The sequence below is a fragment of the Saimiri boliviensis genome, chromosome 5 (genome assembly GCF_048565385.1).
Source record: "Saimiri boliviensis isolate mSaiBol1 chromosome 5, mSaiBol1.pri, whole genome shotgun sequence".
NCBI classification, from domain to species: Eukaryota; Metazoa; Chordata; class Mammalia; order Primates; family Cebidae; genus Saimiri; species Saimiri boliviensis.
The window spans coordinates 29,110,740-29,126,850 of record NC_133453.1 but is presented as its reverse complement, the minus strand read 5'-3'; the positions used below and the strand labels follow the sequence as shown (position 1 = coordinate 29,126,850).

Sequence of the window (16,111 nt, the reverse complement as noted above, 5' to 3'; positions counted from 1 at the left end):
TACAAATTTTGTAACTACTTCAAATATATAAATACAAATGATTTCAATATCCTGACAATATTCATCTTTGTTTTTGTTATATTTTAAGGCAATATCTCTAAACTGCTTAATTTTTCAATGTCAAGAATTATTACTACTTACTGGACTCAAAGTACATGTAAAACCACTACATGTTTGGATGCAAAAAATAAAGTTTACATTAATTTAGAGTAAATTAAAAGTGTAAACTCCTTTATCCCACAGTTAGTTACTAAATTTCTTTTCTTTTTCTTTTTTTTTTTTTTCGAGATAGAGTTTCGCTCTTGTTGCCCAGGCTGGATAGCAATGGCATGATCTCGGTAATTAGCTCACTTTGATTACAGGTATACGAGAATAAAATTTTTGATTAGTAACATTATACCAAAAAGCCTCCTACAAGAACTTTTATTTACTCTGAGCTATGTGAACTGTAATGTAACAGTAGGATGGCAAGAACCAGCTTACAAAATCAATTCCTATCAAGTGTTTTTCATAGAAAGATGAAAATTTTAGGTTGCTAACATCATATACTTCCAATCTTAATGAGAAAAAATTACTCTGATAATATTGAAGTATTCTGAGAAAGAATTGCTGATGGCATTTAGTGAGCTACTGAATAAGAGAAACCAAAACTGTATAAATTAGATGTATTTTCCAAAAATAAGATGATTGTTCAGAAAACTAAAGATTCATGGAAACAGATATAACAGCCTGGGTATTACTATGCTCTAATGATAGTTATTGCATTATTGCAAAGATTTGATGATATGGTCCACTGTTCACCTGAAACCACCAAACATAGTGTGTTTCATATCTCAGTCTTTAGTCACAGAGCGTTTCCAGAGTGTATTTCTGTTCAGCTGAGCTACAGTATGATGGTATCCTTCACACTGCACTTACAAAATCTATAAATAAAAGCAAGGGCATCACAGGGCATCATTTCTCATAAAATGAACTAATCACCAATATTTGAATGCCTTAGAGTGCGCCTCAGTATTAACAAATATGGCAGTAACCCTAAATACACATTTTTGTGTGCACTGCCTTATACTGATTTTGAAAGCGTATTTGCCATTTTTAATATATTCCTTACCTGTCAAGTTCTTTAATCCAAGTTCCTGAAGTCCAAAGTTTCCATCTTTTCTGTAGTTTAAAAATATTGCCAAGGCATATCGGTCCTCATAAAGTTTTGTCCCACGAATAATGCGTAAATTCTCCAGAGGCAGGTAACGAAACTGATTAAGAGCCACTAACACGTAGCCTGTGACTTCTCGAACAGACTGAAAAGACACAAACAATTGCCTGTGTTATAAAACTAATTTGTCACTATGTATATGTAGCAATTTAGATTAAAATGAGTTATTAAATTCTAATTTTAAGTTTTTACCTTAATATATTATTTTCCATATCATATTCTAAATAATTGGCTTCATAATAAAAGATCATAAAGTGTTAGCATCTCATTTGAAGTATAAGTTGTATTTCTTTTAAACATTTATGAATGTGCTTATAGTAAAATAATGCGTGTTGTTTACGAGACCTTCTTCATACCTGAGATTTGAATACAGTTAAATGAACAAAGGTCTTGCTTATCAACAGACTACAATAGGTTAAAGACACATGACCATCAATAAAATTTTACATAAAAAAGCAAATTGGTGACAATAAGTAAAACAAAGCCATGTTTGTACATTATTTAGGATACATTTAAAATGGCTCTATTCGTGTTTAATGCTATATTTATCAAATAACAATTGCCCTGAACATCTCTAGGGAACTCAAACATAAACAACATGTATCAAAAACTAATTGTTGTCTATAAACTCATTCCACCCACATTTTTAATTTTTACTGCCCACTGTTTAAATTTAGTTGTCTATAATAGGTTAGTTATTTGAAGGTTTTTGAGACATTTTAAAGCAAAATAGTGTTACAAAAAAAGTCTGTGTTTCATCTAAATGTTATAGTTTTTCAATAAAATGATGATAGACAGGTGTCAGAATTTTAAAAAACTAAAAATGATTCAAAAGTACTCAAGTGTTTGCTATTATTTTAATACCAATTTCATGTTACTATAACTAACACTTTTCATTTCAGATGCTCGGAGGCTCGGTTTTTGGTACTTCCCACCCACTTCCCCTTCGTGTATTCTCACCCCCTTAGTGATCTTATTTGGTTTCAAAGTTGGTGATCTCCAAACATTCATCTCTATACTTCCCCCAGACTTGAAGTTCATATCCCACTGTTAACTCAACATCGTAACTTGGATGTCTAGTATGCTTTTCAGACACACCTATCAACAGCTGAACTCTTTTCTTCCCCCACCCCTCCAGCAGCCTTCCTCATCTCAGTTGAGGTTATTCCATCTTTTCTGGCTTTCTGGTCAAAAATCCAGCCATCTTTGACTCTCCTCTGACACCCCAAGTGTGGTCCGTACTATTTGTTCTACTTTCAGAAAGATCAGAAATTCAGCTACTTCTTAGGTCATCCATGGCTCCCATCTGAGCCCCCATCATTCCTCATCTAGATTATTCCTCATCATCAGTAGGTCTCCCTGTGTCTATTCCTGATTCTTTATGGTGTATTCTCAATTCAGGCTAGCCAAGATATTTTAAAAACATAAATGAAATTACGACACTTCAATGCTTAAAACTCGGAAACATCTCCTAAGTCACTCAGAGTAACAGACAAAATCCTTTTACTGATATGTCAAAATCTTTATGCTGTTCAGTGCAATAACCACTAGCCATATGTTGCTACTGAGCAATTGAAGTGTAGCTGGCATAAATTTAGATGTGATGTAAGTACAAAATACACTCTGGATTTTGGAGATTATATGATGAAATGATAATATTTGAGATAAATTGAGTTAAATAAAATGTATTATTAAAGTTAATATCAGTTGTTTCTTTTCACCTTCTTATTGTGGCAAAACAAACATGTTAAATTACATTTTTATGGTTCTTATTATAAATCTATTAGACAGAACTGCAATATATGATCTAGTCATCAGTTCTCTTTCACATTAAAATTATAGTTCTACCTTAAAGTGTGCATTATGCCCTTAAAAAATTGATTTTCTCTTCATCTTGTTACTTTCTTGGCAAACTCCCTCACTACCTTCAAGTTTTTGCTTCAATATCACCTTCTCAGTTGAGGCCAACCCTGATAAACTTGTTAAGCACTGTAGCCCCTACACCTTTACCTGCTTCAATTCTCATATTTTCCCCAGTACTTCTTACCTTCTACCATACTTTATCATTAATATATTTATCAGATTTAGTATTTGTAACCTATCTCTCTTTTTCCCAGAATATAGCACTATAAGGTCAAGCACTTTGAATTGTTAACTTGTGTGTCTCATGTGACCAGGAGAGTGGCAATAAGAAAGCAGCAAGTATTTCATTAATCACTCTGGCCGTTCTCTGGCCACATCCTTCACCACTGTACAAAGTCTGTAGAATGAAGAAAAAGGTCCATTTAGATTATTCACTCTCCCCTTCCTTACTCTGTGATACCAGAATTCCCTTTGCAAATAACCCCAAATCTTCACACGGAGACTGTAATGTCATCTTTCTCAGTTCCATCCCTCAGACAGGAGACTGTGTCACCAATGTGCATATATTTAGGAAGAAATAATGGGTAGTCCAGGTATTGATATGTGATGGGAAACTGTACATATCCTGGACATGTGGGCTAAAGTGTCCAAAAACTTTCATGTAAGACCACTCACAATACAGGATAGAACTGGGTGAAGGAGTGGCTGTAGACTGAAGCCACCTCTCTCCATCCCAACATATTCCTGAGGACAACAAAAGTTCTAAAATTGTACTGAACATCCAGTTTTTATAAAGAGATATCTGTCAAACTGGGATACTATAACAGTTTATTTAATAATCTCTATTTTGTTTATAATAAAAAAAATATGGGCCTCTACTTAGACTCTTTCCCCCAGTCTCATAATTCATAGGAATAATCATGCTACAAATAATCAATAGAAGGGTAGAATCCTAACAGAACAAAGGCGGAGAATAGGCAAGGGATATACGAAATTACTCATTACTGGCATCAGATGGGGAATTCTGGGCCACTATAGGTATTTCTAAGACAGTAAGTGTCTTGGGGTGAAAAGATAAATGCCTAGGTTAATAGAGATGAGCTTAGCAGTGATATGCATTGTTTGTACATAGCAATTTGTTTAAAACTGCACCTCCTGGAAAAGTCTAGCTCCAGGGATCTATATAATTCCTCTTTCAAACACTGTTCTAATAGTTGAACTGTTACCTCTTTTTGGGTCCTTATCTAGATCTTTGAGCTCTTAAAGAGAGATTATGAATACAATCTGACATCATATGGTCTGAAAAGTAAAATTCTTTCATTCAGTATTTAAAAATTTTCTTTTAACTTGTATACAATAATTATTTATTGATCTAGGTCACAATGATAAATATGGTGATGTGTTACGAATCTTTTGCCTACAACATATCATAAGATCCATCACTCCAAAACAAATTTATCATTAGCTTCCATCCCACTGAGGAAGTGACTCTTCTTATAAAGAACTGTAAAAACCCATTGGTTTATCCTGAGATGGAGAAACACATTTATAAAGTCTACAGAGAAAACACAGCTAGAGCATACTCAGGTAAAAGAAGAGGTTTATTTGCAAAAGAGTAACATTATTAGTAAGTTTTTTAGTGTTTATTAGAGGGAGAAAGCTTTCCTGCTATTAATTGATAAAGATGTGTCATTGGCATGACATTTGGATCACATATTAGCACAAACTGAAAATAACCTGCAAATAATAAGGGCTCTAGAATGTGTGAGGGATATGAACCAAGAACAATGCTAAACACATAAAGAAGGACCAACTAATGTAGAAGAGGATGCTCCAAGTGCTTTTATCTACTAGAAAAAGTAAGATATAACTAAGAACATCTTTGCATTTGCATATTACTAAATATATTTATATTTGAATTAATTTTGTTGTAATATTTGCGTACACCTCATTCCAGGGTACATATTACTGTATATTTAGAGACATACGTGTTAGTTTCATGGAAGGTCAAATTAAAACCAATAACTACACCTTTGTAAAGATTCTAGAACTGGAGGGATTTGCTGTTATAACTGAGATACTAGTGTCCAAAATAAGTTTCTGTCATTATTCATTCTGTTCCTTACCCTCTGATCTTGCAAAATAGTATGCATAAATTAAGCAATAGCTTAACAAAAATCCTTTTGTTATGTGAACTCTGGACATTATTCCGTGTTAATGCTGACAATGCATATGTCCAAGCCATTTTGAACAATGCCAGCCATAAGTTGGTCCATAGTAAATTTTTTTTATGATAATGATAGTGAAGAATCCTATTCATCTTATTTCCCTTTATCTGACTCTGGTAAATAATGTAAATAATAGGAAAAAAATATCATAGCAAATCTCTCAACCCAAGAGGTGTTCCTGTAATCTTTTATATGTAGAGGAACTTATGTTACTGAAGCATTTTAAAAAGAGTTATGGGAGATAAATACGAAACTCTTATAGCTAAAGGAAACACATCATGCCTTATTTTGGTCTCTTTTCTGGTATTCAAAAGTCACATTCTCTCAGGTATTATTGTAGCCTTTCTGTGAATCAATATCTTGAAACACCTCAAAAGGAAACTCCAGTGCAGATCATGAGCTATGTGTACTGATTATAAATAAAAACAATCACAGTAAACAAATTAGTAATGGTAGGAGTGCTTAATGAGGGAAATAAGGAAATTAAGTGGTTTGAGCCAATATTGGCAGATCTGGGTAAAAAGTGAGGAGATATCTAAAAGTGTAAATTACATGTTATAATGCCTGGTAAGGCCACACAACCACGAGAGTTATCCATTCTTCCTCTCCTTTTGGCCATCAGAAAGAATCTGAGTAGCACAATATTTTCACTGCTTCAGAAAATTTTGAGAAAAAAAAACACAACTTTTAAATATATGGACTTATCTATGGGAAAGCATAATGGTAGGAAATGTGGGCTTGTCTGCCAGGCAAAGTTGGACTCCAAACCTACCCTTTGTGCTTACCAGTTTTGTGTCTTTGATCAGGTTGCCTAACCTCACTGAGCCTCAGTTTCTTCATCTTTAAAAAAGAGATGCCAAAATATCTATTATAAAACAGTAACGGGGTCAGAAGATATAAGAAATCTGTCTGACAAATAATAATATATATTTAACAGATGTTAAGTATTACAAATATTATCTCTGATAATAGCCAGGCAGATGAACTGCCTGTATACAATCTCAGCAAATAATTTAAAAATAACATAATTACATAAGAACTATTGCTTTTAATTTCTCTGTTACGTACTCCTTGGTACATTTATATCTTGCTTAAGCAATTTGCAATTTATTCCCAAATTTCAGAAACAGTTCCTTATACTTTATGTGTGTTTATTATAGCCCTTAATATAGACCCTGCCACTGAACATTCAGTAATGACTGTGGATTAGAATGGAATTGAAAAGTGGAAAGCAATGCTTAAGGTCGTTTTAGACGTCATTTTCCATGGAAAATGATTTTATGAACTTGCTACTAATACAAAACATTGTCTGAACAACACAATAATGATTTATGTCCCAGGACAACAGTAGTAAACAGAAATTATAAGAATGCCCTGGCAAAGACAAAATCCTAATTCTGGTTCTGGCTCAGTAACATTTAGTTCTAGAAAGTCTGCCTATTTCTTCAACCAAAGAGTGAATACTCTCCTAAAGATATATCTTCCTCCTCATGGTGTAAGCTTCTGCCCAGTAAAACTGATTGATTTCCATTGTCAATGTAGGCTTCTACGGTTGCTTTGTTCAAATAATAAATACAATAAGACTTTATAAAGCCCTAAATGCTTCAAAATGCTTCTAACCCAAGGGACAATTTGTTTTGCTTATGACATTTGATGATAGAAACAAAAAGATATGGAAAACAAGAAAATTAATCAACCTTCCATACCATATTAGCAATAAATACAGAAAAAAAATCATTACTTTTTTAAATGACAAGAAATTTCATAGCTGTTTCTCCTGTATAATATTTCAGAGACAAAGTGAAATCTGCGATTTTAAGCCTCCTGGGATTTTCGATGGATGTCCCTCAACCAAAGATTAGACAAGACTGCATTGGCTCACTGGGTTATCTTTTCACCTCCACGTCATTTCGAAAAAGTCAGTCTTTACTATTTTTGAATTTATGCTTCATTTTACAACTCTTTTAACAGGTATTAATTTTTCTGTATTTGATATAAATTCCTTATGCTTTTCTTCTTAGTTGACTTTTAAAAAATATGATCCGTAATAGAAATACTAGTTCCTTAAATGTTCCTTCATCTACTTTAAGATTAAAGTGATTACAGTCCCATACAATTCCTAAATATTTAGTAAGTGCTTAGGAATGATTTTATGCACATTAAAAGCAATTATATGTTCTTAGTTAAGTATGTAAAACGCTTACTCCTAATTTTTTTTCTGCTAAAATTATGCATCAAATCCATATTTGTTATTTTTCTTTAATATAAGCATCTCTGAAAATATACCTACCCACTTTTGTTAAAACCTTCCATAATTAGTCAAAAAGATTCAAATTCTTAACTTCTATTCCAATGTCTTAAGAACTCATACCCAAATAATACTAATATGTTTCATCAGGTAACAATCAACAAATATAATGCTGATTACTTAAGGTCAGTAGACTTGAAGCCAAATAAACCTGTAGTATTATAGAGAAGATTAGAGAACAGAGAGCTATGGTGGTGGGAGGGAGGTTATAGAAAGTCTCTTCTGCTGGTAATGACTGCAGAATTTATGTGTTCTCTGACGGTGACAAATGTAATAGCAAATTGTAGCCTCTCTATCAGTAAAGCTTTCTATTAAATTTCCCTAGGCAATTAATTTCTGTCCCTGCCCTTCACAGCATGTCTGGAAATATCTAAAGCAGAAAACATTCTTAACTATGACATAGTATTAAAAAGTTTACCAGAATAAAAACACATTAAGAAACATAGAGCAGACATTACATATCCCTGCTGCTTGTAGGAATAGTATGTTTGCTTTGGAATTCTGCTTTCATTTTTCCCATTTTTCTTAAAACTTCAATGATTATGTCACCCTGGCAAGAAGGAGCTTAAAGTCTCATCTAATTAGATTTGGAAAAAAAAAAATGTGAAATGTCGTAAGCCTAACTGTAGCAGAGTAGAATTCATACTCATTACACACAGCATGAATAAATACTCCGAAGGTAGGAAACCTGGTCCAGGTCATCCCAACAAACTGCTAACTCTCAGCCATTTCCAGCCAGTCTCCTGGGTGCTAGTGTTGCTATGAGCTCTACTTTCTAAGAATCTGAAAGCCATTTCATTCAACACTGGCCACTTAGCCAGCTCTCACTCATGACTTCTTAGCAGTGAACACCTTTAATTCCATTAAGAGGACTACTTAGCTCACCTCCCTAGAAGTAACCATATATATATATATATTGTCCGTTATATTTTCCTGAGCTGGCTGGACGGTTAATAGTCCCCGTTCAAATCTCTACATTTCCAACTGATTCTTAATCTCCTGATCTTATCAAGACTGTATTCCTATACCATAGACTTATTACACTAGAGTTAGGTTTGTAAAATTAAATTAAATTGGCCCAAAGTTGTCTCTGTACCTTGAGTTTTTATGTAGCAAACTGTGACTTAATTCGTATATAAACAAACTGCAACCTAACTTAAGAGTATATTCTTGTAACAAGTAGCTGAATCTCAATCAATCACAGCAGCCAGGCCTCAGTCAATCACAGGCTACCAATTGATCACTATATCCAAATTGATCACTATATCCAAATAAGGCAAATCCCAAGCTTTAACCATTTAAACTTTCTGCATAATACTTCCTTGTCCATCTATAAATTCTGCCTGTCCACATTGCTGGATAGGGATCTCTGAACTACTCCTGATCTCACTGTTGCCCAATTCTTTTCTTAAATAAACTCTGGTAAATTTGATTTTCCTCAAGTTTTTCTTTTAACAGATTACACAAACCAAGTTGGACTCTTTGGTGCATTCATTTACAAAATCACACAAAATTTCAATTTTTGTGTACATATTTCAAAAAATTCATAAGTTGAACATTCTATTACCTCTAATTTAAAAAGTGTGTGTGTGTGTGTGTGTGTGTGTGTGTGTGTGTCTGTTTTCTACATATTTATACAGGTAGACTTATATTTTGAAGCCTGGATTTCAAATAGACATTTTAACAATCATTAATAAGTACTTAAAATATAATATTGAGTTTATTAAGCTCCAATGATTTGGGAAATTGACTTTTAACTGAAATTAGAAAGAATACACAAATGCAAAAATAGTAAGAATGTTTGGAAACCTTTGAATTAAACTTTGTTTAGATATAGAGCTGAAATCGAAAGAAATTATTCGTTGTCAGCACTTTCGTACAACTGAAATTACACCTGAATCAAAGCATCGTAATGTTTATTAATGTTGTCCATGTGATGATGAGTATTCTCCACTGAGAGCCAAATTGGTTAGGACAAAGCAGCCTCGTCATTAAATTTGGATGCTGTAGTCTGACAATCTTAGTTTGACTCTTGCCTCCATCACTTATTGACCTTGCACAAATTTTTTAATATTACTTTCCTCTTCTGCAAAACAGGATAAATTTCTGCTAAATGCTTAAAAGTTGAATCAATAAAATATGATTAATTTCATCATATTATCATTAGTGCAATTATGCCAAAATATTTGTAAATACTTTGTATAAGTTAAAGACTGGTGAATAATATATAAACATATACATTTAATATTAAAATTGGTTAAACAATTGCTACTACATAGTGCATAAAGATACAGCTTCCGTCAGAATGTCTACTTAGTTAAATATGACAACTTCCTAAAATAAATTTATTCATGTATATATTGGTTTATGAGATGGATTCTTGCTCTGTTGCCCAGGCTGGAGTGCAGTGGTGCAATCATGGCTCACTGCAATCTTGAACTTACAAGTTCAAGGGATCCTCATACCTCAGACCCCTGTGTCTAGAACTACAGCTAAATAGCTACATACCACCTTATCAACCTTTTTTTTTTTTTTCAGTAGAGATGGGGTCTCATTATATTGCCATGGCTGGTTTTGAACTCCTGGCCTCAAGTGATTCTCCTGCCTTTGCCTCCCAAAGTGCTATGATAACAGAGCCACAGTGCCCAGCCAAACCCCATAATGCATATGCTGAAGTCCTAATCCCGACTACCTCAGAATGTGACTGTATTTGGAGATAGCGTTTTAAAAGAGGTAATTAGGTTAAATTGAGGTCATTAAGTTGGGCCCTAATCTGATATGACTAGTGTTTTTAAAAGAATAAAAGATGAGGACACAGACATGGCAAGAGAAAAGACCATGTAAAGACACAGAGAGAAGTTGGTCATCCACAAACCACGGAGAGAGACCACAGAAGAAACCAACACTGCAGACCCCTTGATCTCATACTTGCAGGTCTAGAATTGTGAGAAAATAAATATCTGTCGTTTAAGCCACCCAGTTTGTGGCACTTTGTTATGGCATTCCTAGCAAACTAAAACACTGCCTAAGTTCACATCCTAGCTGTTAGCAGTATTATGTTGCATAAACTATTTAACCCTTATGTGCCTTAGTATCTGTATCTGCAAAATGGGGATGTTAAGATCTCCAAATCCTAGGATTATTTTGAGAAGTGTATCTCTATGACTTGCTTATCAAAAGGTCTGGCTCACAGCTTGCCCTCAGTATTAGTTTTGATTGTTTTTTCTGAATCCAGAACTCTTCAATATGCTCACTGTGTTGCACGGCATATAGAAAACTGTATTTTTCTATTTCTAAAGGAGTAACTACACATCACCAAAGTTTAGATGAGAAAACTGCTTGCTAGCATTTCAATGTACAATTGAAAGTGACAGTTTCATGTCTAAGGTCTTTTATAAATGTGATGTTTCCCCTTTCAAAATTTAACGAAAGAAAATGGGCCTCTATGAAATTACGGCTGACAACAGCTGCCTCTGTTGAAAGCATATGGGAAATGGCCTTTGAGAATGCAGAAGTTAGAGGTGACTGCTTCTGTGACTAGTCTGTTGTTATTTTTAAATGAAAAGGATGAGCAATCTTGGAAATAAGAGAGCCAAAGTATCAGACTTGGATTTGACAAGCCTGCCAAGATACACTTCAATGTCTGTCTAAATATTTGGCCATAAAAACACAAAACACAGCCTTAATTAAATTATAAAAAACAAATATTTGTTTTAGTCATCTCCTCTAGTGACAACAAGGTCTGATGTTACTTATGATGCTCTTAATATTAAATTCAAACAAACACAATATGCATTCTATGAACATTTGTGGATACAATCAGAACTACAAATATAACAAAAGTTGAGGCGATGGACTTGTAGACAAGAAATTTAAATGCTTTTCCTATTTAAGTATCCTTATGCAAGTCACAAGTATCTAAGTAGCTACTATTTCTAATAATTACATTAAATTATTAGTGTTTTCTGTGTGTGAGGCATCTTATGTCTTCTCTCACCTACTGGTCAAATCACTCTGAATATTACCTCTCTTTTGTAGATGAAGTAACTAAAGTGAAATAGCTTCCCAAAGTCACATAGACAAAAAGTGAAGGAGGAAATATTAAAACAATAACAACAACAAGATATGCCTTATTCCTGAAATCAAAATCCCAATCTCTTTGAAGTATATGTTCAAACAGTAGTACCAATTATTTCCTTGTTTAAAGTACTATTCATGGCAACATGGTCTAAAATTTTGATTTAAGAATAACACCCTCTTTCTAAGGTTTCTTTATGACAAAAATATTAGCTAAGAAGGTCTATTTATCAAAAGTAACTGCAGAATGCTCCAGATATTTAGAAATGTAAAATTTGCTTAAAAAATGTACTTTAAGTACCCTAAAAGTCTTAAAATAAGCATTCTCTTAGGGGCCAAGAAACTAGCATGCCTTTGCAAATAGATATATAAAATCAAATGAGATTCTGTGCATAAATTAATAATGCAAATATAACTAAACTATCCTAATGTGGTAGTATTTTTTAAATTTGCACTTGACTTTCTTTCCTCAAATCCTTAAGTCTCTGTGCTTTCACCCTCATTCATTCATCCACCCACCCATCCACCTATTCATCTATCCATCCAACCAATTATCTGTTCTACAAATGTTTGTTGTCCACCTTCGATTTGAAGAACATTGTTTCTCAGACTGGAAACACAGTGGTGAGCAAAACAGACATGGTCCTTAATCTTATGGTGGTTACTACCTTTATCATTTCTGATCTCAGTCTGATGACAAGACTGCCAGTCAGAAAAAGATGGGTTGCCAAGGAAGATTTACAATTACTTGAAAGCAAATGACTGTGTATTTGTCTCTTTAAGAGTAAACCATTTGTTTTAAAATTTTATGCATTAGACACCTAATCTTATTATAAACCTATCCTCTATTCTGGTCATACGTTGGCACCTTCCATTTCGGAAAGGAAATGCATTTTTCTTTTGACATAATTGTTACTTAAAGATGCACTTTGTGCCACATTTGTGTGTGTCTTCAGCACTTTCAAGTAAACAATTTAATTACAAAACATTTTTCTCTATGTGTTCCCTTTACAGAAATTTTACAGTGAAGTAATCATTATAGTATCTTCTAAGACTGCATATAAATTACTTACAAGGTATAAAATGTATTGCTTTTTAAATATCTTCTTAAAATATGATCTTTTTGCATATTTTGGTGTCATTCATTCAGCAATCTGTACCTGTAGTATATTCAAAGCTATTCTTTGCTTTGAAGACATGGAGATGTATAAAACAGACCTGGCCCCTTAGTAGTTTACAACCACTGTGAAAGACAAACATGGAATAGAGCAAAGAAATAACATGTTTAAGATGCAACAATGGAACCATCATTAAGATTCTGAATATTAGAAATCAGTGAAGACCACAATGGGGGTATCAACAGCACCCTGTGTGTATACAGGGATGAAGCAGATAAATTTGTCTGAGGAATATTAGAGAAGGAAATTGTAGGAACAGATAATTGCCTAATCTCTGAAAGATTGTTAAGTGTCTTTGTGTAAATTATACTGTTACACAAAGAGAAACCAGGAATTCTTGGAGAAATTCTAGGTATGTGGCAAGAAATGGAAAAGATGAGCCTGAAACATCTTATCAGAGCAGATAGTGAGGAAGCTGTCAAAACTACTAAATTCATATCAAAAGGGCTCAAGGACCAATTGGAATAAACCCTTCCTGGCCAATGATGGGGTAACTTTAATTTCAAAAATGATCATTACAATGGATTAAAATCCATAAAATACATTATAAACCTATGAGTTTGTAATAATATTAAATGACATAAATTTCTCATCTTTGGATGATAATAAAGGACCAGTTCACTTTTTGGAAAATGTTTGTAAAAGAAAATAAGCATTCATCCTTTTCCTTTATTAGCTGTAACACCAAGTAACCAAATAACAAATCGAAGTTAGTACCTTAGTCTGTTTGGTCTTGTATAGAAAATTACCACAGAGTGGATGATTTATAAATGCCAGAAATTTGCTACTTATAGTTTTGGAGGCTGGGAAGTCCAAGGTCAAGGTGTCGGCAAATTGAGTGTCTTGTGAGGGCCCACACCTTGAGGTGAGTGTCTTTCTATGTTTTCACATAGCAGAAGGGGCAAGGGATCTCTCTAGGTTCTTTTTTTATACAGGCACTAATTCCACTAGTGAGCAATTTACTCTTATGACTTAATCATCTCCCAAATGCCCCACCTTCAAATACCATCATATTGGGGATTAGGTTTCAGCACAGGAATTTTGTGGTAACACAAAATTCAGTCTGTATCAGGTACAATGTCTTATAAGGTGTTCCAACTAATAAGTGAAAATAAATTTTAAAATTACAGTATTAACCAATTTTGATTAATTGTAATAAATGAGTACCATAATAATGTAAGACTTTAATAATAGTGGAAAAACTGAGTATAAGCTATATAATAATGATGTACTTTCTTCACAATTTTTCTGTGAAGCTAAATGTTTCCTAATATTTATTTTTAAATATAAGAGTATCACCATTCTGAAAGTCTTTATGAATTAATGATTCTAGATATTCAGCATCATTGGCTAGTAATTGCAAATGACATTACAATAATAGAGAAAAAATGTTGGGAGACAATTCTCTGTGTTGTTCTCTGCATGGTGTGTAGCAGCTTTGCTTCTGAACTATTTTTTTTCAAGAATGTTTGTATAGTAAACAGCATTGGAATAGCAAGACAGTTCTCCTTCCAGAGTAGAGGACAGATTTGTTAGCAGCCCTTTTAATACAAATGGGGTTTTGAAAGCTCAAAGTTCTGCAATGGTGACACAAATCTCTTTTGGTACAGTAACCACCTGTTTGTTCTTTCCAATCACTTCCATGAGACTTGCCTCAGGGGCAATGGGAACCCATGTAAACATAAAGCTCATGCTGACTACTGTGCCATTGAGTCTTGTGTCTTCTGCCAACACAAGTGACAGACTAACTTGTTAGCTTGCAAACCCTCTAAAATCTTGGACATTTGACATTCTTGACAACAACAAGACATTATGTGCCTCCCGCTGAATGAACACACCACCACCTATGGTTTCATCAAAGAGACTGAACACGAGTATTATCAAGTCTATGGATCTAACTGCCAATTTGTTGGAAGTACAAAAGACAGAGAAACACAGTGAATTCTATCATGAATATGCAATTAACAAAAATTAACAAAATCTAGCCTTCAGAAAATTCCTCAGAAGAATGTCCCAGGTCTTTGAATAGGTATATTATAAGAAGAGGGGAAAAAAGAGGAGGAGGGACTTATGTCAAATGTCTTAAAGAAAATTTGGAAAAAAGACGTTAAAACCAACCTATAGTGTCTAGGGATACATAAAAGGGTGATAAAACTAGAAGGATGCACAATAGCAATTCCTATACAAGTAAGAATGGTGGTTACTTTTGGGGATAAAAGCATTTGAGACTGGGATAGGGCACGTAGTGTGGTTTCTGGGGTGGCTAGCACAGCTCTATTTCTTGATGTAGACGGACAGTTACAAAGGAGTACGGCTTTTCCAAACTCTTTATGCTACATATTCATTTTGTGAAGTGTTCAGTATTTGTGTAACATTTGCTTATGAAAGTATAAAAATAAGCCAAGTGGAAAAATCAAGGAAAGACATAAAAATGTCCCTTGCCTTTTCACATCTCGCCACTTGATATATGAAATTAAGAACCAAACGATTTCATATTGCATAGTGCTCCTTGCTATCAAATTCTCTCTATTAATATGCAGGAGCTGAATATGTTAGCAAGAAATATTTGTACAACTTAGGCAGAGAGAATATGTCTAATGTCAAAGTGTCTTGAGAGAGCCTAGCGTTGTTCACAGGTCTAAGACTACTGAATGGAAAATAGTCAGGGAGGAGAGGGACTTAATTGGAAAAAAATTAATGTAGGAATTTATTACTTTATGTTAGGAAATGGGGAATTAGCAGCATTGCATACAGAGAATTTAGGCTTTGATTTATTTTGTAGAATTATGTCCTTAGTTGCAGGGTAACAATGGAGTAGGCTGGTGAGAAGCTGGTAGAAAGAGAAAAGCTAGAAACTTCTTGTCAGGCAAGAGATGAGGAAAGCAGTGAATACAAATTAGATGGCTCAGAGATACAAGCCATCTTTCTGAAGCAGAATAAAAAAAAAAAAAAAAAAACTTCATGACTTACTGGACGTGGGAATTGAGGAAGAATAAGCAACAAGAAATGACCAAGGTTTTTAGCATGGGAGACTTGGTAGATGGTACTGTAAAAAACTGGGTTAAGGAGTAAGTCTGTGGAATTTTCCCAAATACTATAGGAGCTTTTGGTTATCCGAGGTTAAACTAACATCTTCCTTTTACAAATTATTTTCAATGACATTAATATCGGTGTGTCTGCTAAATCTGGATAGTAGGTATATGTATCTAATATATTTTTCTGTGTGCTTAATATGGTTTTAATC

General features: G+C 33.9%; 1 protein-coding gene across 5 annotated transcripts in view; it reads right to left on the bottom strand.

Annotated features, from left to right (window-relative positions):
• ERBB4 (erb-b2 receptor tyrosine kinase 4) overlaps positions 1 to 16,111 on the bottom strand; it is a 1,202,488-nt gene that overhangs the window by 569,410 nt on the left and 616,967 nt on the right. For all 5 annotated transcript variants that reach the window (XM_003925582.4, XM_074399075.1, XM_074399073.1 and 2 more), the window contains exon 3: positions 1,112 to 1,298. In XM_003925582.4, coding sequence (XP_003925631.1) covers positions 1,112 to 1,298 — 187 coding nt within the window. The remainder of the gene's footprint in view (positions 1 to 1,111; positions 1,299 to 16,111) is intronic.